This window comes from Pituophis catenifer, unplaced genomic scaffold (assembly GCF_029215685.1).
Source record: "Pituophis catenifer annectens isolate HBS135680 unplaced genomic scaffold, rPitCat1.0.hap2 SCAF_10, whole genome shotgun sequence".
In the NCBI taxonomy this organism is placed as follows: domain Eukaryota; kingdom Metazoa; phylum Chordata; class Lepidosauria; order Squamata; family Colubridae; genus Pituophis; species Pituophis catenifer.
Genome location: NW_027256890.1, coordinates 16,951,170 through 16,979,038, shown reverse-complemented (window position 1 = coordinate 16,979,038; position 27,869 = coordinate 16,951,170). Strand labels below are relative to the sequence as shown.

At 43.8% G+C, this 27,869-nt stretch overlaps 2 protein-coding genes across 2 annotated transcripts; both read right to left on the bottom strand.

Annotated features, from left to right (window-relative positions):
• Positions 1-5,921: 5,921 nt before the first annotated feature.
• Positions 5,922-8,508, bottom strand: SF3B4 (splicing factor 3b subunit 4). Its single transcript, XM_070951561.1, has 6 exons — positions 8,418-8,508; positions 8,119-8,247; positions 7,442-7,984; positions 7,077-7,268; positions 6,665-6,835; positions 5,922-6,434 (listed from the first exon to the last, which is right to left on the bottom strand). The coding sequence occupies exons 1-6, from the start codon at positions 8,449-8,451 to the stop codon at positions 6,250-6,252; spliced, it is 1,254 nt and encodes a 417-aa protein (XP_070807662.1). The 5' UTR covers positions 8,452-8,508; the 3' UTR covers positions 5,922-6,249.
• A 2,153-nt stretch (positions 8,509-10,661) lies between these two features.
• Positions 10,662-23,803, bottom strand: MTMR11 (myotubularin related protein 11). Its single transcript, XM_070951558.1, has 17 exons — positions 23,440-23,803; positions 21,515-21,587; positions 21,031-21,164; positions 20,616-20,688; positions 20,068-20,210; positions 19,549-19,627; positions 19,192-19,348; positions 18,521-18,608; positions 17,910-17,998; positions 17,234-17,364; positions 16,179-16,248; positions 15,490-15,560; positions 14,430-14,602; positions 13,725-13,895; positions 13,341-13,589; positions 12,971-13,249; positions 10,662-11,939 (listed from the first exon to the last, which is right to left on the bottom strand). Exons 1-17 carry the CDS (start codon positions 23,494-23,496, stop codon positions 11,823-11,825), a joined length of 2,154 nt encoding a protein of 717 aa, XP_070807659.1. The 5' UTR covers positions 23,497-23,803; the 3' UTR covers positions 10,662-11,822.
• Positions 23,804-27,869: the final 4,066 nt, after the last annotated feature.

The following is a 27,869-nucleotide window of genomic DNA, read 5'->3' as shown; positions in this document are numbered from 1 at the left end:
CGTGCCCCCCTCCCAATTATTCAATCGGCCTAAAAAAAAATCCTGGCTACATGGTGATGATGAGCGAAAGGTGAAGAGCACCAACCCCCTCCCCTGGCTCGCCCCCCCGCCCCGGCCTCCAAGGTCATTTGCTCTCCCGCTTTCTTCCTCTCTGCAGCCCCGGCCGTGGCGGAGCATCGCCTCAGGGACCGTCCCGCAATCCTGCACCAGCCAAGGCCGGACCGCTCCCGGCCGGCAAAGCGAGCCCGCAGGGGAAGGGGCTCCAAGATGCGGGAAAAGCCGCACGCGGGCGGGGGAAGGCCAAGATTTGCCAGGACAAAATGGCTACACGAAGGGGGAAACGGCGCTGGCATCCCCCTGGCCGGCCTGCACGCCCCCAGCCCTGCCTTTGGCTCACCTGGCACCGCGGTACTCGGCCCGTTCGCAGCCAGGCAAGCGCTCGCTTCCCCTGCCGCCGCCGCCGCCGCCCGCTACTGCTGCTGCAACCGCCAGAGAGACGCAGGGGGAGCAGCGGCGGCGGAGGAGCCAGAGCGCTAAGACTGCTGCGCCCCTCCAGTCACGGGAGAGTCCATTGTGGCACGGAGGGGAAGGGGACGGGGACGACAGCCCGCCCGGGAGACGAGCGGGCCGGAGCAAGACGGGGCTCCGCGAGGTCCCGCTTTCCTCGCATCCCAGCTGATCCCCTTTCAGCACTGCGCACTGAGAGGGAAAGCCGTCCGAGGAACGCAAAAGAGACGCCTTACCAAGTCCCCGCTTTTGCTATTTCTTCTTTTGCGCTTGTTCCAAGCAGGCTTATCAAAAAACCAGCCGCCAGGCGAGTGGCTGGAGGACGGAACCGAGTCACCCCAGCAAGCCTGCAACAGCAGCGATGTTCTCCCCTGCGGGGATCTCCCCCCCCCCCCCTGTAGCGACCTTCTTTTTCTTTACATCACCAGTTTCTGGCCAAAGGAAAAAAAACCCTCCCCCCAAATAAGCCAATGGCCCACTGGTTTCTGGGCACTGTAACCCCAACCCAGCAGTGTAGAAGGGCTTTCACAGGTCATGCTTCCTTCCCTTAGCCTGGGTACCTTCAAAGGGCCTCCTGCTGCAGAAATGCCTGAGTGTACCTGGCCTTGTATAGAGCAGGTCACAGATCCCAGCTCAGACCGGGCCCCTTGGATAATGGTGCCAGGAGAGAGACAAGACTGGCTGAGGGTCTCGGAGGAGTCCTGGTTGGAGGTGCTCAGATAGCAACACTCTGGGAGAGCAGGGCCTTTTATATCCAGCAGGTGCTAGGTGTCTTGCTGCCCAGAAGTGAAGTGCAGCTTAGTGGAAGAGATGCCCCAAGATGGGGCGGGGCAGTGGGGGGGGGGAGAGGAGAGGAGTTAGCTAAAGGTCAGAAGCCAGGAGAAAGGAGGATGATGTCCTTTGGCTTTTAATTCCTTTGATATCATTCCCAAACTGCGGTAAAAGGAACACCAGCCCTGCACTTCCAGAGATTCCAGGATGCCAGCCATCTGAAGCCTTGCATTTTTTATCTAGGACAGCGCTTGTCCCTTTTCTCTTTCGGAGGCCCCCTTTACCTTCCAAGGCATCACTGGCCCAGGCCCAACACAAGAAGTGTGAATTGCCACACAATCCACCCTCTGGGCCGCCCAGGAGGTCCTGACCAGATGCTCCCCAGTCCCACATCTTGGCCTGCTCATCTCCCACCCCTTTGGAGCCCCAGAGGGCCTCCTTGCAAGGCAGCAGAGCCCGCTTCACTCATCTTCCAGGACAAACCTAATTCACACACAAAGTATTTTTCAGAGCCCATCTGAAGATCCAGAAGCCACCACTTTGCTCCCCCAGGGATCCCTCTGCGCCTGCCGCCCAAATGAGCTGCCAGGTACGTGTGCTGCTGGTGGGCACACCAAATGCTCTTAGAAATGGGTTCAGCTTGCACTGCAGTTTGTGCCAGAGATGTGACCTCTAGTGGCGGCAAGATTCTAACAATTGTGCGCTTGGCTTGGCTTTGTTTTTCAAGATGTGGCTCACGAGCGAAGAGGAATTTGCAGGATGTTATTCAATGTTAGTTTGGGTATTTAAGAAACATTCTCCCAGTTAAACTGAAGACAAAGGTTTATTACTGCAGCTGATCAGGCTCCTTTAGCACACTGGGTTGAAACAGGCAAGCTTCCTCAAGTTACTCTGAGCCTCAGACCATCCCTTTATCTTTCAGGCCAGGAAGCTTAAGAAAAGGAAGGTGAACTATTCAGAAAACTGCCCCTTGGGAATTTTTTTTTCACAGAGATCCAGTCCATTTCTCACATCAACTGTCTTCTTGTATCCAATTTACAATCATTCATTCCTAATAAATGCTATTAGAACATGTGATTTTCATTTTAAAAAAATAATTTTTACTACTGTATATTAGCAGGGCGCTCCTTTGACATTTTCCAAAAGTATGTCAGTTCTTTGTAAAAAAAAAAAAAAAACACCCTGAAATTTAGGGATCCTGCAAAAAACAGAACATGCTCTGGTCTCACTCCCCGAGACACACCAACCAGGGATTAAAATATGTGCTGCGAGTTTTATCTGCTTGGAAAGGGATGTGTAGAGAGCACAAAGAGACAGCTTTTAAGTCTGAACGCAGCACTGTTGTGAAGTGTTGAATTTTCCTTAACAAGATATTTTTTAACATTCAGAATGTGGGATAATTATCAGTTCTTTGCCTGTGATCACACCAACTATGTGGAAACCAGGAAGCTTCATAGATTTTACACCGTTCTTTCTGGGCACGCGAGAGGAACCCACCACTGTCCTTCCGCTCCAACCCAACAGGCCACTTCCATCCCATTCTTACTCTCAGGTAGGAGGGTCTTCTGCATCTTGTCAACTAGGTCAGTCCCTGTTATTTTTGTATCAACAGCTTTATCTGTCTCTGTGGGGGAGAAATTCAGACTTGAGTTTGGCATCTTGGTTAAGGCCTTCTGGAAGGTGGCCTATGGTTGGGTTCAAGCTCCTTGCAGAGGACATGTCACTCTGCAAACTGACCCGGGGCACACAGGATCTAGTTGTAAGAATGGGTTGTTTTGCACAGGTTCCCTCCTCCCACAGTCAGTGGTCATAAAGGGAAGGACAACCCTATATACTCCTGCCCAAACTAACATCATGTTTAAGCACTGCATGAACTTTTAGTATAAAAAATAGCAAGAGGCACAGGCTGTTTTCTGGGAATGCAGGCAGGTGGCATGCCAGGTGTAGACAGAGGAATTCCCAGGTATGGCATCTCACTGATACGCTGGTTTCTCACCCATCTTATTTTGTGCACAACTGTAAAAGGTTTACAAGCCAGTTCCTTGCCATGGCAGAATGTAGCGCACCTACTTACTGTTAAAATATTCATCCATATAATAAAGCTTGTGATAATCACCCTGGCCCATACCAATTTGCAAATAGGGGTAATAGATCAACTGACGATGATAGTATGTCTCTTGTTGTCCATACTGTATTGAATAACTTGGAACAGGGGACATATGCGAGGCTGTTATTTGTGGATTATAGCTCTGCTTTTAACACCATTTTACCCAACAGGTTGTTTTTTAATATGTCCAATTTGGGTATAAATCAGAGGATTTGTTTGTGGATAAGGGATTTTCTGACAGGTAGGCCACAGTCAGTAAGGATGGGATCTCACCATTCCTCTACTTTGATACTAAGCACAGGAGCCCCCCAGGGTTGTGTGCTAAACCCCTTTCTTTATTCCTTGTATACACGACTGCACCCCATTGTATAACACCAATGCAATTATTAAATTTGCGGATGACCACAACAGTCGTGGGGTTCATTAATAAGAACAATGAGTCTGCTTACAGGAAGGAGTACAAGGGCTGGCATTGTGGTGTAATGAAAATAATCTCACACTTAACACCATAAAAGCTAATATTATAATTGACTTCAGTAGGAAGAGAGATGTATATCTACCATTGTACATAAATGGTGAGGAGGTGGAGAGGGTGGGTAGTTTTAAATATCTGGGCATTTATATCTCGGAGGACCTCTCATGGACTATGAATGCTAACATGCTTGTGAAGAAGGCACAGAAGAGGCTGTACTTCCTGAGAATGCTCAAGAAGATAAATCTATCTCAGCATCTACTTCTGTCCTAATATCGCAGCACCATTGAGAGTGTCCTGACATACGGCATTCTTGCATGGTATGGGAGCAGCTCTGTAGCGGACAAAAAAGCTCTAGAGAATCATTAAAACTGCCCAGAATATCATCGGACTCCAGCTATCAGCCTTGGACGACATCTTCGAATCTTGCTGTTTGAGAAAGTTACATAACATTCTCAGAGACTCTTCCCATCCAGCTTACAATCTTTTTGGACTGTTGCCTTCTGGCAGTTCAAGATGCCCTTGAAGTGATGTCCCAGTGCCTGGAGGCCGTGCGGGCCTGGATGGGGAGAAACAGGCTCCAACTCAACCCCTCCAAGACCGAGTGGCTGTGGCTTCCGGCGTCCCGATATAGCCAGCTGACGCCATCGCTGGCTATTGGGGGCGAATCACTTGCCCCCACGGAGAGGGCTCGTAACTTGGGCGTTCTCCTGGATGCACGGCTGTCATTAGAAGATCATTTGACGGCCGTGGCCAGGGGAGCTTTTTATCAGGTCCGCCTGATACGCCAGTTGCGCCCCTTTCTAGATCGGGACTCCCTACGCACAGTCACTCAGGCACTCGTCACTTCCCTCCTGGACTACTGCAACGCTCTCTACATGGGGCTCCCCCTGGGGTGCACCCGGAGGCTCCAGCTGGTCCAGAACGCGGCCGCGCGGGGGATTATGGGGGCGACGAGGCGCTCCCACGTAACACCTCTCCTGCGCGAGCTGCACTGGCTTCCGGTGGTCTTCCGGGTGCGCTTCAAGGTGTTGGTGACCACCTTTAAAGCGCTCCATGGCTTAGGGCCGGGGTACTTACGAGACCGCCTTCTGCCACCAATAGCCTCCCACCGGCCAGTACGCTCGCACAGAGTGGGCCTCCTCAGGGTGCCGTCCGCCAGACAATGTCGGCTGACGACCCCCAGGGGGAGAGCCTTCTCTGTGGCGGCGCCCACCCTCTGGAACAACCTCCCCCCAGAGATACGTACAATAACAGACCTCCGGATTTTTCGTCGGGCCCTAAAAACCCATTTATTTCAACTAGCGGGGCTGGCTTGAGTAAATTTTAAATTGATTTTAAATTGGGTTATTTTAATTTTCGGCCAATAATATTTAATTATTTTAAATTGTTTTTAAATTTTGTATGTATTGTTTTTTACCCCGGCTGTTCACCGCCCTGAGTCCTATTCTGGAGAAGGGCGGTATAGAAATTTAAACAAATAAATAAATAAATAAATAAATAAGATACAGAACAATTAAAACTCGGACCACACGTTTTCTGAATATTTTTTATCCCAGAGCTATGATTGCACTCAACGATGAATTAAAGGGCCACCATCAGTGAACTGTTGGACAGTATTACTTGGTCTGTTGTGTGGATGTTTGGGTGGTTTAGAGGTGGAGAATTGTGGTGGGTGGGAGTGTGTTTGGGGATTGTTATGTGTGTTGGACCTGGTCTTTGAGTGTTAAGTGAATTTCGTTGTATGCGTATACTGTGTATACACGTACAATGACAATAAAGTTATTTATTTCAGCTCCTTTCTTGAAATCTCTCATGGCCACTGTGCCTGGAGGGCATTTACATCCGGGCACCAAGCAACACCCCCTCCCCCAAGTTCAACATTCAACAAGGTAATAGCAGCAAAATAATCTTATAGCTGGGAGGGTCTGACACTTGGAAAGCCCAACCTGTCCTACTAAATTGGATGCTGAGTGACTCTCCCTATCCAATACACTTACCTCCCTGCTGGAAGCAGATCCCCTTCCAAACTCTGTGAGGGCAGCAGGACCACAGACAAAGTCATTACAGAAAACCTTCTCATTTTTTATTTCAAAACAGCAGTTTTTCAGTTGGATTTCACAAACAGGATCATTAAAAAAGGGAAAAGTGAAAAACCAGCTTTAATTTAAGGGAACACAGGTAATAATCAGGATGTGCAAACCCTCAATGCTGCCAAAGACATGACCATGTTTTTCATCACTAAAGAGGGAGATGCTGCTTGCTGGAATGTTTGTCTCTCCCCCCCTCCCCCCAAAAAAACAAACAAAAAAATAAAATAAAATAAAACAAAACAAAACAAAAAAAGGGAGACGCACAGGAGGCAGCAGGCAGGCTGGTGACCTATTGTGGCCTAGGGGGGGAGAGGCCCCCGCATAGGTCCCCGTGGAGGCACCATGGGCCGTTGGGCAGGACGAGGTGGCAGAGGGATGCGCTGGTAGCTGTAGGGAGGGGGGCGAGGGGGGCCATTGTATCCATGGGGTGGCATCAAGGGAGGCGGTCCACGCATCCCATGAGGTGGCATGGGACCAGGATGACCTGAAGAAAGAAAACATGTGGGCATTAGATGGCACCTAGAAGATTCCCAAGGCCACATCAAGCTGTGAGGGTAAGTTGCTTCAGGCAGAAAGGGAGTCAGAGCTATTGCATTGTTGGGGGGATTTGAGAAAAACTGCTTGCGTTTTCCTTCACACCCCTTAGGGCTTTATGGCACTAAGCCAGAAGAGAAGAGAAGAAAAAGAGTACCCCAGACCTTGGTTTCCACTTACCCATTGGTGATCCAAAGTGAGGTCCCCTGGGTGGCATGCCCATGGGGGGCGGCCCAGGATGGGGCATGCCTGGAGGTGGGCGTGGAGGTGGCTGACCCCCTGCCCCTGGGGGTCCAGGGTGATGTGGGCCCATCCCGGGCATTCCATGATGGACCTGCATTTGAGGCATCCCTAGGAAGGCAAAAAAAGGCAGGGATTTCTCATTCACTCATTCACATTGTTCCAAAGACATAGATTGGCAGTTTGTATCAGGAAGACCTCACTCACATTGTACAGCTGGTTTACAGGGACCACAGCTGGACCCCACTGTTCCCAAACTCTCCCACAGCCCCCAGTACTGAGATTCCTTACAGTGGCGAAGGCAGAGCCGGTGTTCTGCTAAGAAGAAAGTTGTCCAAATCACAGAACGTACCTGGATGCATCCCACCAGGAGGGAAAGGATGTGGGTGTGGAGGATGCGCCCCTCCGGGGGCTCCTGTGGAAGGAGGTCCTGGGGCACCAGCCCCTGGTGGCATGGGTGGAGGTGGCATAGCTGGAGGCAATCCTGGTGGCAAAGCTCCCGGAGGGGGCACTGGTGGAGGAAATGATCCAGGCGGGGGGATGCCTATAATGGAAAATCACAGAACACCCTGAAATACTGGAGAAAGCACCCACCAAACCCCTGGTTACATCACTCGTTAACATTTTCAGAAATTAAGAAAAAACGATTTTCTTAATTGTTTTTTTCTGGCATGAAAAAACAATTGTCGGAAGCTACCAGCCCCAGCACTGGTGTACCTGGAGGAGTAACCCCTGGTCCCAAGGTGGTAACCACTGGCGTGGGCACCGAGGGTGGGGGTGGAGCATCTGCAAAGAGTTGATGTGGCCGGTCGGCCTGGGAGAGGGGGTTCTGCGCAGCGAGGAGGCGCTCAGCCGCTGAGCCATGCCTTTCCCCCTTAGAATCCTTCTTGAAGGCATAGGAGACAGTTATGGGGCGGTTGCAGAGGTACTGTCCGTTCATCGCCTCTATGGCAGCATCTGATGCATCAAAGCTGGCAAAATTGATGAAGGCGTAACCCTTGGAGTTTCCCGTGTCTGGGTCACGCATGATCTTTGGAGTCTGCAGGATGACCCCGAAGGCGCTAAATGTGTCATACAGCAGCTTCTCATCAATCTCCGGATCCAGATTGCCAATGAAGATGTTGGCACCCACATCCAGGTTCTTGTTGTGGGCCGAGGCCTTATTGACCCGGATGGGCTTCCCGTAGAGTTTGATCATGTTCATGATCTTGATGGCGTAGTCCGCGTCCTCCTCGCTGAGAAATTCCACGAAGCCATAACCTGAAAGGACACAACCCGGAGAGGGCAGGTGATTCCGCTGTGCATCGGTGCCCTCGCTTGCCCCAACAGCGCATGGCCCCATGGCCAAGCAAGCCTCACCGGGCTGCCCAAGAAGCCGCCCGCCGCCCGCTTACCTTGGTGCTGGCCCGTGACGCGGTCTTTGGGCATGTGGGTGTTGACCACGGGGCCCGCCTGGAGGAAGAGCTCCCACAGGAGCGGCTCGCTGACCTTCTCGTCCAGGCCGCCCACGTAGACGGTGGCATCTGGGGGGCGAGACGGTGGTCAGGTGGCGGCGCCAGCCCACCCTCCGACCCGCGCCCCTGCGGATCCTTTCGGAGGATGGTGCCTGGGGCCCAGCCCGCGACTCCGCCAGGCGTCTCGCGCGGGCCTGAGGAGCGGCCGCCCCGCGCCACCCCGAGCCCGGCGCCGTTACCTTGGTTCCGTTCCGAGATGGGGCCCGCCGCCATCTTGATCCGGGGGCTTCCCGGCTTTCATTCGCACTTCCGATCCTAGCCGGAAATTACGTTAAACGTGGCCGCCGAGGCCATCTTGTTACTGGGCGGACGCTCGGACGCCTCGCCGTGGAAGGCAGCTGGTTGTAAGGGTTACCGGGCAACTCGCGCGCATAATCATCTCCTCGCGGAAGTCAGATTAAAAAATAATGAAGTGCCCGCCACTATATCACAACAACGCGTCTTCTGCGTACGTGCGTCATTTCGACAGCAATAACGAGGCATAAAACCAGAACTTCCGGGGTCCACCAGTCATGCTACTTCCGCCCAGAAGAGGGAAACTGCATCTGGCCAATCAGTGCGAGCCTATCCCAAACCCCTCCTCTTCGTCCTTTCCCGCTTTTTTCTTTTGCCAGGCAGGCGCAGTAGCGACTCACGCGCTCAGCTTTTTTTTTCTTCTTGTTTTTTTGTTCGTTCGCGCGCCAATTCCTGAGGGGAAAATCGTTGCCTTTTAAAAGAAGGCAGAAAAAGAGAAAAAAAATTGAGTAACTCTTAAGTTTTGTGGGAGCCTCTGCTCCAAATAGAATGGCAGCCATTGGCGCCTCTGTCTCTTCTTTGGGCTCGCGAGGTGCTCGAGGCCCAGCAAGGGTAGGAATAAGCCAGGGACTGGGAATGATGGGTCCTGTGGTCTTACCGCCGTCGTCTCGGCCTCCTCGGGATTGTCAGGCAGGGAAGAAAGTGCAGAGTAATTGTTTCCCCGCACATTGAAGGTTGGATAGAGTAGGAGATGCTTCTGAGCATAGGCAGAGTGTGGCTGAGAGAATGGCCTGGCTGAGCAAAGGGAAGGAAGGTCTGGACCCCTCTCAGGGAACGGGGTAGAGATTTAAATCGGAATCTTCAGGCAAACATGTCTAGGAGGGGCAGGTGGCCTATCTGCTTCGTGCTAAATCGGCAGAGAGTTTTATTTAGACCCCAAATACTCCTATGGCAGGCCTTTATATAGATAGTAACCCTTTACTTTTTTTTTCCAGCTCAATGTGTTTGTACAATACGTCTGGCCAAGGAAAAGCCACTGGCAGAGGGGATGAAGACTGTGCAGTTGCTTCAAAAGCTGGTTAAGAAGGGCAACTTCAGGCAGCAAATCGTGATTTAGCCCAAGGTGGGTGAAACAAGCTTTGCTCTTTCTTTTATTTTTGGTCTAGCTGAGAAGAAAGGCAAAGTAAATAGCATATAGCAGGGGTCACCAACCTTTCGGACCTCAGGGACCACTCAATTCATAATTTTAAATCCCGCGGACCACTAATATGATCTGCCTAATGACCCGCTGTGTGGGTGTGGCTAGGTGGTCATGTGACTGGGTGGTCATGGCCAACTTGATGTCACTCGCGTCGAGCGGTACCTTGCTGGCCTCAACTCGCCCCTCTCCTCCCAGCCCCTCCCCGCCTCCCCGCCTGGGCTCCCTAGGGCCCCAACAGGAAGCAGTTGTTGGAGCTAAGCAGCCACAAGAAAGAGTTGGCAAAACAGCTCAGTTCAAATTGGATCTGACCAAGAAGGAGCTCAGTAGAAACACCTCACTGAGGACTATGAGCATAGGCTTTCAAAGAAGAGGGAAAACCTGTGGGAGTGCAAGGCCAGGTACTGGCATCTGGAGGCTCAGTGGGTTGAAATGGTCAGCCAGTTGCAGGCCATGATGCAGTCCCACTGGAATGACGCCCTCCGGCTCTTCGCCACCAGCAGTGCTTCCCTCCAGCCTTCGCCCAGAGTCCCACATCAGGAGGCTGAAGCAGACTCCAAGTTGGAATTTCTGCCCCCCCCTCCAAAGACCCCGAAGGGGGAGACTCTCTGCAGCAACACAAATGTTCATTGCACGTATCCGGCCCAGGGGCCATAGTTTGAGGACCCCTGATTTAGTGCAATATAAAAAATGCAAATAATTTTTCTGCAGACCACCAAAATTTTCTTGCAGACCACCAGTGGTCCATGGACCACCTGCTGGTGACCGCTGGTATATAGCACACATGCAAACAAATGAAGTGAGTATGAAATAATGGTGTGTCTCCTATATACTCTGGATTGCAGTTTGAAAATTTGCATAAAGGTCTGTTGTGGTTATGGGAAGCCAATTCGTCCTTGTGCTCTGTCCCAGCTCTGGATTTCCGAGGATATTGATACACACCAACGGTCCTTATCAAATTTATTAAGTAGCAAGAATAAACAAGACCGGCCCAGAAAGCAAGATATGATAAACCAAAATACTCTGATTATAAATACGAGTTGTTTTCCAGCAAAAAAGCACTAGCTGCGTGTGACTTAAATAGGCTAAGGGAGTGGCCAATTATCCTCAATCCCTACTCTCAAGTAGACCTCCTCTTGAGTAGCCGCTCCTGCCTTTTAGCAGCCCTGCATGCTTGAGCATTGAGGAGAGGCTCCTCCACTTCGCTTTCTCCACTTGAAAAAATCTCTGGAGGTTCTGAAGGCCCTGGCTGAGTCTCTGCCACTGTCACCACATCCTCTTCAGCCTCCTCGCTGTCTGACGTGAGCGCTGGCTGTGCAGGCTGCTGGCGAGACGCTACACCAGTCTCCTCTTCATCGGGATCAGCCACGATCCGCGCAGGCCGCTGGTGGGCCACAACACCTTGTAACATTGTGACAAAGGGAGAAAAACAACCCCCGTTTCATCAAATGCACAAATATCCTTAACAACAGTTTGGTGTATGATGTTTACAAAAATTTTTATTTTATTTAAAAAGCTATTAGCTTAAAATTGGCAATTTACTGTTTGCTGTTAAGGATTCTGAACCAAAGCTTATGAAATAATATAAAATTGAAGTTATGGCAAACGTTTGTCTCTATAGAGATATGGAAGATTACACACACACAAACTTGCATATACAATACATATATACACACACATAGAGCGGATAGAACACATTGAGTGAATAAACAGTAAACTTGATATATGAAGAGGGAAGCTAAAAGGATTACGTTTTTGTGCACCAGTGTATCATGCATGTTGAGTCTGTGGCTCCAGGGTTGATGATTTCTGTCTACTGAATGTATGGTCAGCTTTTGATTCTACTTAACAATTAATACATTTACAGGTTACCTTTATTACCGCAGGCAATAAGAAGAAAAGTTCCTATTAATCTTTTTCTGTATTCCAGGGCTGTAAATATATAGCATGCCATTGTCTTTGTAGCATAAGAACATTAGTTCATTTGGAAGGATGTTCATTTTAGAAAACTATTCATGGAATATAGAAAGTACAATGCCTCATTTAAGAAGTTTCTAAAACCTAGCTTGTTGTGGTTGTTTTCATATGAAGGAGAAGCAATATATAACGTTCAGGAAGCCCTGTGTATTTTTAATGAACTGTTGTGGCCTTCTTACGCATTTTCCAGAGTTATGCTACAGCTTCCTCTTGCTTGCAAATAGGTTAGCCGCTTTTGAAGAAGATCCAGCTCTTCAGTGAGTTTAACAATGTTGGAAGCAAAGAGGCCAACCTGAAGGGTGACATACATTGATTTAAAAACTCAAGTTACAAAATAGTTGCTGCTACTACTATATATGCCATTTTAAATCATCTTTTGCACTTATACTCCATGTGTGTGTTCAACAATACAGGACACAAATTCTTCACCAAGAGGATGTAACAAGAAGGATTTCTAGAAATATGCTTTTAATCCAATACTGCATCCAAATTTCTGCAATTTGAAATTTCATAAGAGAGAAAATCTACTTTAAAATATTTTCTACAATTGAGGATGCTGCTAGGCCTGTTCTTGACTTCTTCAAAAATCCCCTTATCCCAACCAAATACAAAAAAAAAAAAGAAAAAAAAAGATGATAGTATTTCCTCTCCCACCAACATTTTTTGGAGTTGGGGGAATTGTTACCCATAGAGCAGTTTCTGTGGGGGAACTGCTGAAGAAAAATCTTGCCAGGATGCAGTATGAAGCAAGAGCAATGGTTTGCCCACAAACTCTTTGGAGCTTCACTGTTTCAAATGGAATGGACACTTTTACCGTATCTCCAGTTCACCAGAATCAGAAGAGTAGGCAGTGTATAACCTTTAATAAATAATTTTCATATACATCAAGGCTGAACCAGAAATAAATTGGTTCATCTGCTGAGCCAGAGGATAGGAGGAGAACATATGTGTCTGGAACAGATTCTGGGTGGCACCAAGACATAGTGTGCAAGTGCAAGAAGAGAACACAAATGATTCCTGCAGCACACGCCTGTCATTTTTTAACATTATGCAAGGTGTTTGAGGCCTTTGTGCATGTTTAGATTTTATTTTCTTTTGGCATACAAGTGAATGGGCTAAAATTTAGGAACAATGCAGATTAATAGCACTGCCCACTTGAAAAATAATTTTCATTACTGTGCAATGTTTGAAACCAAGGCAGTAAAGATGAGATGCTGAACAGGCTTTTACAGACTCCATCAATATATATATATATACAGTTCAAAAGCTATATTTGGCAATTTATTTCAGCTGAGGCTTTTTTCTATTGGGTTTTTTTTGTACCTGAACTTCTGGATTTCCCCGAAGATAACACCTTTTCCATAAACGTATTGAAGTCCCTATATATGATGGGAGAAGCAGCAAATCATTATGATAAATGAAGCTGCCATTGGATTTGGCCTTCCAAGACTTTTCTTGTTCTCTAGAAGTCTCCAGTGCCTGAACACGATGAAAACACTTTTTGGAGAGGGTCCCATTTTTCCAAGGAAAAATGTGGGTTTGCAAACTGAGGGAGCCTTTTGAAAAAATGTACAAGGTCCATTTTTCTGAAATATTTTCCATCTAGAGGAAAAAGAATGTAGAAAAGAAAGTTGGCTTTGAATCTAGCAAGCCAAATGTTAAAAAATAACACCTTATGTTTATTAATACGCACCTTGTCATCATTTGTGAGTAGGATTTTTTTGTTAAAAGTGCCTCCATTGCTGAAGTTGTTGTCATTGTACCAGGGGTTCCTGAACTGTGCTATCTGCCAGGGGTTGGATCTGAGTAGCCAGTTCCAAACTGTAGACAAATTTGTGTGCCCTACATTTTTGACAGGATAGCCTCCTTTTTGCAGGATTTCTAAGCAGAGATTTTCTTGCCAGCCATTGATAGGAGTGTAAATTTGATTGAGAAAATGATTCTGGATACAAAGAAAGATAAACTAATCATTTCCAATATATGTTTCTCTCCCCTGTTTTCATAGATTTTAATATTCAAGGAATTAGGACAATAATCTTAATTCCATTATTTTTCACAACTGCCAGTCTTGGCTCACCTGATTCTTTCGATTTCGTTCCCACTGGCAGTTGAATAGGAAAGTGCTAGAAAATGGAATGAAGCAGCTATCATATATGGCCATCAAGTAGGCCTCTGTAAACTCAAAAGATTGTGGGAACTGCTGCAGCAGTTGCCATATGGAATCCAGGAACAGGAAAAATATTGGTGACTACAAAAAAAAAAAAAGAATTACAACAGATTAAACAGTGAAGTGATCCCCCCCCCAATCCTTATCTCTTTTTTGCATTTAACTTCTTTTCTGAAAAGAGGATGAATTAAAGTAAAATGAATGCTTAATAGTGGATGTTAACACCATGTTTTTTTAAAGGCAGAAAGTGATTCAGGCTATCCCTTCTTCCATTCTTTGGGTTCCTTGCAAATCCATTTCATTTATTTTCATTAGATTTTTATCCTGTTTTATTAATTGATTGGTCCACTGAAGGCTGAATACATACCTGATATTCCTGCCTCCTATTTTTCCTACATCACCAGTCCTGTGAGGTGGGTAGGACTGAGTGAGTAACTGCCTAAAGTCACTCAGCTGGCTTTCGTGCCTAAGAGAGGCCTAGAACTCAGTTTCCTGGTTTTTAGGCCAGCACTTCAACCAGTACACCAAAACAACTCTCATTTTATTTTACATATAAACATTTTATTTCAAATAGCTAAAGGCACAATTTCATCCTAGCTCATAAAACAAACTGACCTCATCCTGGTCATTTTTCTGAAGTACATTGAGACGCTGCAGGAAAGGGTGGCCAGCTGCTACCCATTCTTTCTGGATCAGACTCTGGAATCCATGTATAGTCCTCATATAGGGATCTGAAAGAACTTGCACTAGGGAAGCCAGCAAACAATTCAAATCTCTGTCATCTGATTCTGGGAGGAAATGGAACAGATAAAAAGAGTTTGTGAGCCATGGTAGTTTTGCATAATTATTAATTGCAAAGAAATTGATTTTACTTACTAGAAATAGCAAGGAAGACAAAAATTATAATCACAAAGATGTAATAGGAAACGTACCATAGATCCTGTTTAAAAGCTTATGGATAAACAAATAATATAGTGAAATCTGATTGAAGGTACTTCCATGTGAGATTTTGGCACTGTTCCCAAATCAATATCATGATCATGGGAAAGGGTTAGTTTCCTGTCAATAGGATTTCCCATTAAAGCCTTATCTCCTTGGTTTTAATCTCCTTGCACTGGGCTTTGTAGCTAGTGACCTGTTTTGTTCTTGTTTTTAACTTTACTATAGGCCTGGATGGGGGTTGGTTTTGGTCAGCTTATTTGAATATTTTTTGTTGTAGATTCACTTTGACTCTAGTCATCTAGCTATCTCATCCTATTTGTAAGAAGAATCAAACGGGGATGGGAAGTGTGTTTTCTCAAACGTAGGCAGTTCTGTTTACCTATATTGCAACAGCGCACTGGGAAAAGAAACACCCCCCCCTCAAGTTATGTTGTGCTTATGAATAGATGTTGCATAACAAATCAGGAAAGTCTATTGCAGCTTTTATAGAAGACAAAGAATGACTCTGGTCCTTGGAGACTTCTGTCTAGCTCCCATATTGACACATGCTTGATACAAACACCACTAATGAAAATCTGAAACAGCATGACTTTCTTGCTTGGTTATCTTCAATAAAATTGTAGCATGATTTGTGAAATTATGGTTTATTGTGTGCACCCATATATTACAGTTTGCAAATAACTTTCAAGCAATTATTTGAAAATGGAATTAAGGACCAAGGAATTTACTTTACCTTGCAGTACAATTGATCGACTCCTCTCTGTTAGCAGAAAAGTCACTTCATTGGCTTTCTTCAAGCATAATCTAAACAATGTTGAAAGCAAAAAGTACAAGTCTCACATAGCCTTTCCTATTTTTCTAATTGTCCTTCTGTCTTTCTGAAGAATGCTTTGTGTAGCAGTTTCTTTTATATACTGAATAACGTCATATTTAATATCAATCATTTGAAAGGTATTCATATCTGCATGCTAACATTGTTCTTTTAAAAATGATGTAAAAACGGCAGCATTGTGAATCAAACATTAGGTTCTTCCCTGCAATTCTCTTCATAGCAGATCTTCGGCCAATCTAAAATTACTTTTCAACTAAAATCAGCCTTTAAAACACAAGATGAATTAATTAGGATTCATCTTGCAAGAATTAGTTCTCAAATCATAAGGAAGCTAGAAGTCATTTTGTAAACAATCTTCTACATTTTCAAGAGACAGGTCTTATTTCATTGAAAGAGAGCAAGAAACAAAACCAGAGCTTTCCCACCATAATTTCCGTGTATATATAGGCTTTGCATTTGAAAATATAATACTTACTTGAATTAATGTCTTGAATTAATTTATTTCTTAATCAATCAGTGATTGAAAGAATTAATCACGGGATAACTAGCTCCAGTTCAGGCAGCTGTCATAGAAGTCTGAGACCTCTTACCGTACATGATCTAGCCACCGTGTATTTTCCAGACTTGAGAGCCATTTCTCATCAGGTACAACAGATGTATCTGGGAGAAGCAAGAAGTATCACTGAAGTTAAATTTGACACCAGCGTTTTGTGAAAAGTGGGGATATTTTACACCTTTTTATAATAGAAGGCGCATTAAAAGCCTAGGAATAGAATCCTAGGCTTCCAAACCCAATGAATCAGCTGTATCATAAATCTAAAAATAAAATCAATAAATTAAAAAATAGATAAAAGAGGGCAATTGCAATGAAGTGAAGAGCCAAATTTTCATGGCTCTTCTTGACAGCAGAAAGGGGCCCTCCAGTTCTCGGGGGCGACTACATTCTGGAGGGCGGACACTGCTGTAGAGAAGATGCCCTTCTAAGTTCCTCCTGAGATACAGCGTTCTTTATTTGAAGAAACCTGGAGCACTTCAACCCTGTAGGATCAAATCAACTGGGTGGATGTTATGGGAGATTCCTCAGGCCCTATGGCATGTATTATTTTTCTAAGTTTAAAAGTATTTCACATAGATTTTAAAATATGTCAACATGCTTGGAGTGATTTTACTGACATTTTGTAGGAAATTCTCACAAATTAGGTGAGAATTGAAACTAAGAATAGCTTTCTTAAGGCCATGCGTTGTATTTGAACCAATGAGTTCCTGATCTTTAACTCAATATATTGCCTTTTATCCACATAGGTATTTCTGGATTTCTTAGTGGTTGAATTGAATTTCTGACTTCATTTAAGTGTGTTTATGTTTAAATTAATGTAGCCGAATATGGGAGTTTTGTCTCTAGCATTAAACCTGTTTTTGATGTTCAAACCTATCTGGTTGTTTATGCCATTTTCTTGCTGACAAAATTGCTTAATGATCTGATGTTAGTAGAGTACTTGTCATCTCGTATCTTTCATTCACTTAAACAGGCATTCTGACATAATTAATGATTAGGTTGAGAGATCTCTTGGTCTGTCCTTGCTAGTGCTAAAACGTGCGTGTGGCACACTTCTTAGAAGGAGAGTTGTCTTCTAATTCTGCTTACCAGTCAGGCAAAGGCTCAGGTTCCACAGTTTGGAGTAAGACTGATGGATCTCGGGAAGGCTGGGAAGATCAGCAGTTGCTTCTACAATTACACACTGAGAATGTCCAGCAAACAATAGTGTTTCTATTGCCCTTCAGAGAGAAATAGGAAGGGTGGAAGTAATACTCCAGGAAATGAGACTTTTTTAAAAAAAAGTAGTCTAAGGTACTGCACAATTTGGGCACTGCCAAAATTTAACAGCTTTTTGAGCTTTGGCTGTGTGAAAACGCAACTCTATAAAGTTGCTGAGATTATATCATTCTGGATCCTTTGTGTCTGCAGTTCACGTATGGTTCCCATGTAAAAGATGGAATGGAATTCAATTCCATATTGAATTGCAAGCCTTGGGGTTTCCCCCGCCCCTGGAGAAGACCTACCCAAGATTAACCAAGTGATACATACATTAGGACCAGGAGAGAATTTTTTGAGTATAGAAGTAATAATTTCTCCATGTTTTTGCTGATGTCCTGACCCCCTTTTCCCCCTCCCCTCAAGCTGTCCCACAGTGGTAATCCACCCTTTGGCATCATTCATCACACCCCTTCCAGTCATCCCTGTCTTTCAACCAATTGGTTTCTCAAGAGCAGAAAATTCCATGTCTTACTGTTAGCTATGAGTTTCTCTCGTTGGCATATACCTTATATCTTCCTTCTCTGGATCTGAGTTAGTGTGGAAGTTAGCTGCTCTAAGAAGATCACTGCCTCTCGGGTGATGCCAGCACAACCTCTGGTCATAATAACAGAGGGGAAAAACTTGAGTTCTGAGCAAGATTTTTCTGATCTTCACATTCAGACTTTCCTCTTTTTCTTCTAAATGGTTTTACATTTTTTAGGCAGGTATTCCAATGTGCAAACATTTCCTCTTTCATGCTCACAGACTGGGTTTGCATATGATGCTAAATGCAGGTTTAGAAAGCACAACTCTTAATTTTCATAGAATGTACTATGCTCTTAGAAATAAATCCTATTGTGGTTTAATTTTAGCATAATTCACACAATATACTAATATACAGTAGTAAGTGAGTTTCCTCATTATACTGAATCACTGGTAGACATACCTGGCTCCATTTTAACCTAGTCTTTCAGGTTGTGGGAACTTGGAATCATGCTATATTCAGCCTTTGTATGGAATAAATGTCCCCTCCCACTGGTCCTCTATTTGCAGCTTAACAGAAAGGCTCCCTCTTTCATTTGCCTTCTTGTTCTTGTGTGTGGCACAGCACACTCTAATCACAGTTTTATACTCAACTGGTATTCGTCTTTCATTGAAATGCACAAAGGCTCTTTTCAGCTCATTGTCCAGAAATCGACTGGGGACCCACAAGTATTTGGGAAGGCTGTTAAAAGGAAACAAATACATTTGAAACCAAACTTTACAAAGTACTTCTCTGCAATCTGGTACCTTTTAGTTATACTTCACCATCCCCAGCTAGTATGGGCAGGGTAGGACTTAGTCTAACACATCTGGAAGGAACCTGCTTGCCAAATATAGATTTTTAATGTATGTGTTCAGAAAGGACAATCTAATATTTACTGCTACACCTTTACGTAGTTAATTCCATGCCTGATTCTTGGTGCAGCAAGATAGCTTCAAATATTAATTTATTAAAACATGACTGCGTGCTTTTAAAATACCTGGGGTTTAAGAAGATTCTACTAAAAAAGGAGACAAATAAATATATTAACTGGCTACACAGCACAAACACTAACTAGCTTTTCACCATTGCTGCAAGAGCTTCCAGATGTAGGCTCCTTGGCTTAAGCCTTAAGCGACAGAAGGACTCGGTTTCAACTTCTCTCTCCCATTCATCCTGGCTTCACATCTTTCCATTGTTACTTCTCCATCAGCACATCTGCCCTCAATGCAACATTTGCTATTGGTGGGCAAGTGCCTCCCATTCTCCTAAAAATGGTCTTTACCTGGTAGACATATCAAAGCGCTCATTGACTGGGCTGACTCGCCAGTCAGCTGCACCGAGCCGCTTCAGCTCCTTCTCCCAGTCACAGAGAGTCTCAAACAGCACTACTGAGAATTCTTCCTGCAGCTGTATGTCCTGTCTGGCCAAGCAACTGTTCTCTACAACACAGAGGTCAATGTGTTGAGATGTGTATTTCAATAAAATCTCCCTGTTTCTTTGATGTTGCAAGTGCTCCATCGCTGGAGGTTTTAAATAAAAGATTGGATAACAGTTTTTCTGAGATCGTGTAGAGACTTGAAGGTCTCTTTGGAAAGGTCTCTTTCCAACCTTAAGATTCTAGGGTTCTATGTCTACTTACCCAAATTCTTCAGAGTTAAGTATTCATAGCAGGTATCCCTGCCACTGTTTTCCTGAGCCTGTGCAATGGCCATTGTCACCTGGAAAGTAAAGTTATGGAAGAGCAAGGTCATCTAGCTGGCTTCCTAGGCGGGACTAGAAATTTCTATTGTGCCACTCATCTGTGGCATCCAGGCCAAGGGTAGAAAAAGTAATCTGTTTTTTAAAAAGAGAAGGCTTCTCTGCCTTTAAGGAGAAGTTAATAAAGTATGCCAATGAATGAGGACAATGATTCTCATATCTAAAATATTATTTACCACGATGAGAAGAATTCGTGTGTGCCATCTTGCATTTTCCAGTGCCAGAATTAGGAAGGGGGAAAGAATTTCATATTCTCTTAATTGCAGAAAAGGGTTAGGGTTAGGGCCATACAAATATTTGATTTCTGAATGCAGAGTGAGAATATTTTTTGGCAGAAGGACTGTGTTTAGACTCACTATTTACTAGCTGTCTTTCTGCTGAATTCACCTCCATAACTTACCCGGAAGGCCTGAGGTTCTAAACCATTTTCGTGGAACTGGAACCTTAGCACCCGGAAATCTCGGCAATAGATGATCAGTTCCTCAGGAATGAACTTCAGTGTAGATGTGCTCGTCAGCACCTTGGCTTTTGTGAAACTATTCACTGGGGTGAGAACAGAAATCATGTTATTAGGAGGAGGAAGGCTGTTGTGAGGGAAAGATTGATTATTAGAATAACCAATAGCAGTGTCAATTCACAGAGCAATAAGACAACAGTTTCCTGCCTTGGGCAGTTTACAAGTCTAAAACTGGATGAAGTCCTTCCCAACTGTTACACTCTGATTCTGTCTCTGTTCTTCAGAACAAAAAAAAAAAAAAATACTCCATGGAAAACATTACAGATTTGAAGAGGTATTTCAAGCTGAATAATATTTCCATGAATACATCTCTGTGAAATGGAAAAGAAACATTGATTGATTTCTTGCATCTTGAGCAAAATTATCTAAGAACAAAATAGTTGGCTATTATAAACCCTAAGATTAAATATGTATTTTTCCTCTAAACCTACCAGCCACCAGTTTTCCAATACATGGTAGGGCCACTTCATAGTCACTGCACATAAACAGACAGCAAGAGTCATTCTAGAAGGAAAAGAAAGAACTTTTAATTGGCTTTTCATATTTCTGTTCTCACTGGATTTCAACTGGTTCTATAGACTGAATCTAGAATGGATAGGTATCTCAAACCCAAAGCAGAAATACAACAGAAAATATTTCTTCTGTGAAGGCAGGCTTAAAATTCTGAGACTGAGCAGGACCCAAGAATTCTTGCGTTCTGTGTTGCACTTCTGAGTCCCGTGCCTGCACAACTTCCGAACCATCTTTTCCTCCTACCTTTCCATTCTTGTTGCTCACTTGCTGCTCTCTGCTTTTAGGCGTAGCCTGAATTGGTATTAGTGGCCATGAATCAATCATCAAACCCACCTCATTGTTTGGAGAGGAATCTGGTAAGAAGGCCACTCTTAAATTAGTACAGTAAAGTGTGCCAGGAATATGGCCTTCTCCATCTCGGGAAGAACTTTTTTTAACATGACCTGCTGCTTCTTGGATATATTCACCTGAAATAAACAGTAACAGTTGAAGGACGACCACAAGGATTTTGTCTTTCATTTTTAAGTGCCACTTAATGGGATATAGTATGTGAAGTATTTAATGAGTTACATACATTAAGTATGTAATGAAGGATCATGTATTTTATATATGAGAAATGTAGCAGTGACTTCAAGTGAACCATTGTACAGTAATAACCCTTCATATCCTCCTTGCAATAAAAGGTTTGACTCCATTTTTAATAGCATGTCTAGCTCTGCTTTTTCCTCTCCATGCAATTTCAGCATGCTTCAGAAATGTAGCCCAAGACTGACATCCATGTGCATGCATGCCCATATTGGCCCATTTTCCCCACTACCTGCAATGCACTGGAGAGTATGACGATTTCCGTTCCTCTTTCTGCTCATGTGGGGGGACTTTGGACTCCTGGGCTGCAGAGAAAGAAATGAAGATGGTCGCCAGTGCAGCACAAATTGTGTTTCCTAAAAGCAAAGATCTTTAATCTGAACGAGTAAGACATATTTGGATATTCTTAAAGTAATACCCAAGCGGAGATAAAACAGACAACACTTGTTGTCTTGTCAGTACTAGTGAAAAAAGAGACAAGGGATTATTTTGCATATTATTTTCATAATTTTAGGGGGGGGGAGTTGCACAAGATATTGGCAGTTTACAAGACTGTACTCTATCCACTAGACTACACCAAAGTTTCAAGGCCAAGTATAGTTTAAGAGATCAGTAAATCACCTTGCAAAATGATTTTCTCCCTTACTTCTCTGACAGTCTAGTAAAATCAAGCACGTGTCTGTCCTACCATTTCTTTTACATTCTAAACTTTAGATTGAGGGTTGTCAATCTAAAATAACAAGCAAACTCAGAGAGCACCATGGACCCCTCATGTCAAGCCTGAGCTACAAATGTTCTTTAGTCATAAACTTTAGATTGATTATGTATTCCTGTATCTTCAGCTCCAGTGATTGTTACAGCACTTGGACTGGCTGACTTCCGTCATGCATACTTCTGCCTCAGTTTGGAAAACATTGCTTGATTATGCAAAGAATGTCCGAAGGGAAAGAGAAAGAGAATGTATGTAATAGTAAGAAAAAACAGACCTTTCTTGGAAAAGCAAAGACAATTGAAGCAGAAAAATATACATAAACTATTAATTAGACAAAATGTCAAGCATATTGAAACAAGCACTTTAGAGTCACAGTCTTTAACCTGTTTTATTTGGCCTCCCTGGCTGTTCTAAAGAAATCGCCTGAGATCAGCCGCCTGGTCATAGCAGGAACCCTGGAATGAAGCACTCGGGCCAAGAGGCTGGGTTTCCTAGCTACCAGCTCAAAAGCCAAAGAAGCATTAAAGCCAGGCGGCAGGATTTTTTAAAAAACATTCCAAATGTTTGTGAATCATTAACGGGAAAGTTGCCCTGCTGAAACGATCCATGGCCAAGTACATAACGTACAGAAACAAACACCCATTTCTAAAATTATTACTGCTTTAAACAAAAAGGGAGACCAGTGCTTTGAATCAACTTAAGGGTTTGGACGCGGAATTCCTGCAGATCTTTACACAAAATAATTGTAGAAATGTGCTTTGAAATTGCAGCAGTATTCTAAATCTTCTAAAAGAAGACAAAAACAAACAGTTGGCTGCACTGAAATTATTTCCCAACATAATGCCATGGATAATAGTCATTACACCTAACTTTATTGTTTTTCCATCCCTTCTTACTAAGAGATATTTATTTACAAGTGGTGCTGTCCATCCATTCTGCTGTGCAAGAGAACACATTGATGTTAGTGGCTGCCTTGTCTTTGATAGTAGTGTGGTTTAAAAAGGGAGTTTAAAAATCCAAGTTTTTCCTGGTGGCAGGGATACAGTTAACCCAGTTTGCATCCCAATGATTTCAATGCACATTATTTTTGAAGAACTCCTGGATAACACAGGTGCCACTTTGAAACATTCTTACATTTGCACAAAATGTAGAATTAACTTCCCCATATGCATACCACCACCACCAGGTGTAATAACTGTATAATTTACCCATTGCGTAATTAGTTAGACCCTTGCAGCGGACCTCACACATCACCCTCTTCATACTAGAAGGATCTTACAGAATAATTTAATCCTCTGTTGCATTTGAGAATATTACAGTAGAAAACCGGAAGGTATATTCATAGCCATATTCCCCCTCCTCCCCCAGTTTCCCCAAATAGCTGGCAAAAAAAGTTACTCAACCTTCATTCGCACATCAAAACAACAGGCAGATTGACTACTTACCCCTGTATCTGGAAGAGGGTGTTTAATTTTAAAAGAGTTCTTGGACATAGAAAGCATTGTAGTGTCTTTGTGTGCCCCATAAAAAAGGGGGTGAGTCTATTCTTGAGTGCAGTGGGAGAAATGCAAGAAGGAGGGAAAGAAGTCCGTGTCCCAAATCCCCCCTCTGATTAGCCTTGAATCTGAAATGCAGGCTAGGACTGGGGTTGGTAGGAAGGGGGTCTTGGTGATCAGATGCCTCCAACTCTTCTTCCTGCGAGTCAAGATAACTGAAGCAGCTCTTCTGCATATGCCAAAGTCTTCCTTGCAGAGGACAGAAGCAGAGAGAATGGATAAATTTTAATCGGAGTCCTTTCTGAAAAATAAAATGTTGCTGCTGTTTGGAGAGGACATCTGGAAAAGCTGGCCAGCAGCTGTGCGTGTAGGAGGGCTGCTAGCTACTGCAAGGCGCGGCTTTTGGCTTTTCCTTGGAGGCCTCCCTCTCCCCCCCCCTTGCTGCAATGGGCCCTTTGGAAATGAGCAGCCGCAGGAGGGCCATTCAGTCCTCCAGTCCTCTCTGTGAAACTGACACCTTCCTCCTCCTGTGGAATAAGCAGGGCGGGTGAAACTGACGCTCAGGCAATGGCTGTATGCTGCATGCAGCTGCCAGCAACAGCTCCCCTTTCCTAGAAGCTGCTTTTTTTCACAGAGCACTCACTCTGCTGTTCTAGGATGGTGCCTTGTTGCCAAGCTGCTTTAGTTATAACACAAATCCAGAGACCTGGATTTACAGTTTACAGGCTAATGAGCAGGATCCTGTCATAAAAAAATAAAAATAAAAATCACTCATTAGTTCTTTTTGCAAGTAAGCGGTATAAATGTGTGGTTTATGCAAGGACAGGCAGAGTCCTCTCTTTAAATTTCCAGAAGGAAATTCCCTCTCCACAAAGGGCAAACTTGGCAATCATTTTGGAAAGAGCTAGAGTGTTGAAGAATTGAAGGCAGAAATCATAAATTAGTTGTGATAACAGAGGCTGTAACATAACCCCCATCTATAGTGGAAGCTAGTGCTTTTTTAACATACGATCTGGCATTTGTAAGCAGCAAGATTTTTAGCCTTACTGACAACAGCAAATTAGAGTGATTAAAACAATGGATAATGGACATTAAAAAGAAATAAAAGTCCATTGTGAGCAAGTTCCAAATTATGTACAGTGAAACAAAATATCTCATTTATATACAAACCAGTGTTTCTCTCATATATGAAAAAAAATAAAGTGCCTATACTTTTTGCAGAAAATATACTTGTGGAAAGTGGGAGGAGAGTTGTCATGTAAATGCTGCAGCTTAGATACAAATAAATCCAAATTGTTTTAGAACTTAATATTGAGAGTGTGGGAAAGCTGAAAACTGAGTTATTTTGCAACCTTCATTAATCACCAGAATTGTTGGGTAACAACAATTAAACCTAGGTCCTGCGGTCTTTGGACCTGCTTGCTGTCATAATAACTGTTGCAATCCAAAACATCTGAAGAGCACTAAGTTAGGAATATGACTTCAAGATCTTGGCCAAATCTTGTTTCCTTCTCCAAGAAAACAAGTTAGCAGCAGCCTCAGGAAATTTGGCTACTGATTACCAAATGAGGTCTTGCTGGAAGGATCAAAGGGTAGCCTGTCACAAAGTCTCTGATAAGGACATCCTCTGAAGCTGAATAGCTTTGAGTGCTAGACCATCTCAGGTCAAAGTCTCTGAATGGTGGAAATATTATTTTGTATTATATAGCAGCTTTTTTTCAACTTGAAAAAGCAAACTGTAATTCCAGTTATTGCGAGTAAATATATAAATTGGGACTGATTAATAATGCTTTCCAACATTGCTAGAGGACATTAGTTTGAAACAGCAACTATGCATACTTGGGTACGCCAGCCCTCTTAGACTCCAGCAGGCATTCCCCACACAGAAGCCAAGAGCTGTCTTCAGCATGCCTGAGCAGGGAGGTGTATTGAGGTCACCCCTCCCTGGCTGGGGGCTTTTATAATATAAGAGGAGGATTAAATAGAGAAAAGGAATGCAAGCTGAAGCAGAGGCTGGCAGAGTGCCTGCCGGGCCTTCTTCATTTGTACTTTGCTGTCCAAAGAAATATTAGAGACAAGGAAACTCTTCTAGCTAGAGGATTTATTCTTATCATAGAAAGCTTCTTGGTTAATCTTGAAAAGATGCAAATAAAAATACTGCCTGCCTCTGACCTCTGTCAGCCTTATAAAGGAGACAACCGGACCAGGAAACTGGTGCCGTAGAGGTCTAATGCTACTTTTATTGGAACCATTGTAGTGAAAGAATCTTGCCAAGTCTGAATGTAACTTTCTCCCTCTCTCTCACTTTATGCCCTCTACATCTTTGTGGGAAAAACCCCACTCCCTTGTATAGAGTCATTCCCACTTTCCCTGTCAAAGCAGGAGACTGTCCAGCCTAAAAGCTTCAAGTGATCATTTCCTAATCAAGAGAAAATTTTCTGATCTGCTTCCAATAGACATAGTTTTTATATATATTTTAAAAAGCAACGTTAAGAAACTAAATGTTCATTCATATTTCCTTTTCCAATTCTGAACATTTAATAAAAATCACTATTGCTCCTAATAAAAAACACGTTGAACCGGTTTTGTTTCAAACTGTCTTAAGGTGACTTGGATCCCCTCAAAATTGGCTTCAGTTCTTTTAACTTGGAACAATTTTGTTTTATAGTGTCATTGCTATTTAGAATAGAACAGAATAACAAGAGTTGGAAGGGACCTTGGAGGTCTTCAAGTCCAACTCTGCTTATTTAACATAATTATTCAGAATACGAATAATCACAGATCTTCGCACTTTCCGACATGCCCTGAAGACCTTTCTGTTTCAACAAGCAGGGCTAGCATAAACATCTAAATTCTATGCCAAGGTCTTAGCAGATACACTAAGTTGACTCAATTTATTATTTACTGTTTATATAAAAAAAAATTATTATATGTATATGAAATCTTATTCTGTTCACCACCCTGAGTCCTTCGGGAGAAGGGCGGTATAGAAATTCAATAAATAATAATAATAGTGCATTTGTTTACTAACTTGAGAACTCTTGGAGTTAAAATATGTAGGATACTTCATAAATAAGCAAACACAGGAAAATACAAAATGACCTAACTTGAAACAAATTGTTTCTTCAATTGTATCTAAACGTAGAAAATGCTACAATAAGGCAAAGAGATCCTATTAAGGGATCGCCTAAAACCAAGAATTAGCTGAAAGGTGTCAGAATAACTTTGGAATTTGGTATGCTGCATATAAGGACCCCCCCCCCCCGCCTCCCCCCAGATTTTTTAAAGGGCTTATCTACTTTAAAGAAGTTCCCCACTATCTCACCCTTTTGTTCAATATCTGATTCTTGGAGACTGCCTGGGCAAGTCCTTGCAAGTTTTTTTAGAAGTAGTTTGCCATTACCTCCTCCCTAGGGCTGAGAGAAAGTGACTGGCTCAAGGTTTTTGTGCCCAAGACAAGACTCGAATTCATGGTCTCCTGGTTTCTTGCCTGATGCCTTAACTACTACAGCAAACAGAAGGCAGCAAATGGAGCTTATTTGGGATATTGTATGTCCCAAATAATATGTCCCTTTTATTCTTCCAAAGCTATTTTCAGATTCACTAACCTAGAAAGGAAGGTTGAACAGTTGCAGGTATTTTTTTCTGCCTCTCTTCCGGAAATTCTTTTCCTTCCCACTCCCTCCCAGTTAGAGGACAAATTTAACTCCACAGCAAAACAAAAAACTATACTGCATGTTTTGCTTCACCAGTCTCCCTACCTCGGGGCATCTTTGGTCAAGCGGAAGAGTGTTATTTTTGGAGGCCACAGTGCCTGTCTTGAAAGCAGCTTATTATATACGAGAGGGACAAAGACTCAGCATGGGGTTTGATAGTTGAGGCGGAGCCAGCAGTGATGCTTGTGGGAAAGCAGAAACAAGCTTCATTGGCACTTCAGATACAAAATAGGAAACTGCAATTCTCTCTGTCAAGAAGTAATCCAACCAGAAATCAAACCAGCAGATGCTACTTGGGTTTCCCTTTGCCCAACTGAAGTATAGTAAAGCTTCCATCCTGAATATAAGCCCATCGTACACAGGATTCACCCAAAGATTCATCTTGTCTGGCATCCAGATATTCCTAACCTGGTCACAAGCAGCAGCAGCAGAATAACAGAATTGGAAAGGACCCAATCCCTGCTTGAGCAGGAGACCCTATACTATTTCAGAGAGAGGATATATGGTTCAGCAGCCCTCACTGCATAAACGAGCCTTTTCCAAAAGTGTTATTAAAAAATCTGCACCATTAATAAATTAAGTTATGCTGGATTAAAATTTCTAGATTCATATTGAGTGATTAGGAATGACACAGTGCAGCTTCCTGGCCAATATGAACGCTTT

Coding starts and splice junctions, on each gene's coding strand:
- SF3B4 (XM_070951561.1), bottom strand. CDS start 8,451: ATGGCGGCGGGCCCCATCTCGGAACGGAACCAAG. Junction 7,985..8,118: donor CGTCACGGGCCAGCACCAAG/GTAAGCGGGCGG, acceptor GTGTCCTTTCAG/GTTATGGCTTCGTGGAATTT. Junction 6,435..6,664: donor TCACTTTGGATCACCAATGG/GTAAGTGGAAAC, acceptor TTCTTTCTTCAG/GTCATCCTGGTCCCATGCCA.
- MTMR11 (XM_070951558.1), bottom strand. CDS start 23,496: ATGCTTTCTATGTCCAAGAACTCTTTTAAAATTAAACACCCTCTTCCA. Junction 14,603..15,489: donor TCGATCAATTGTACTGCAAG/GTAAAGTAAATT, acceptor ATTTCCTCCCAG/AATCAGATGACAGAGATTTG. Junction 13,896..14,429: donor AGAAAAATGACCAGGATGAG/GTCAGTTTGTTT, acceptor TTTTTTTTGTAG/TCACCAATATTTTTCCTGTT.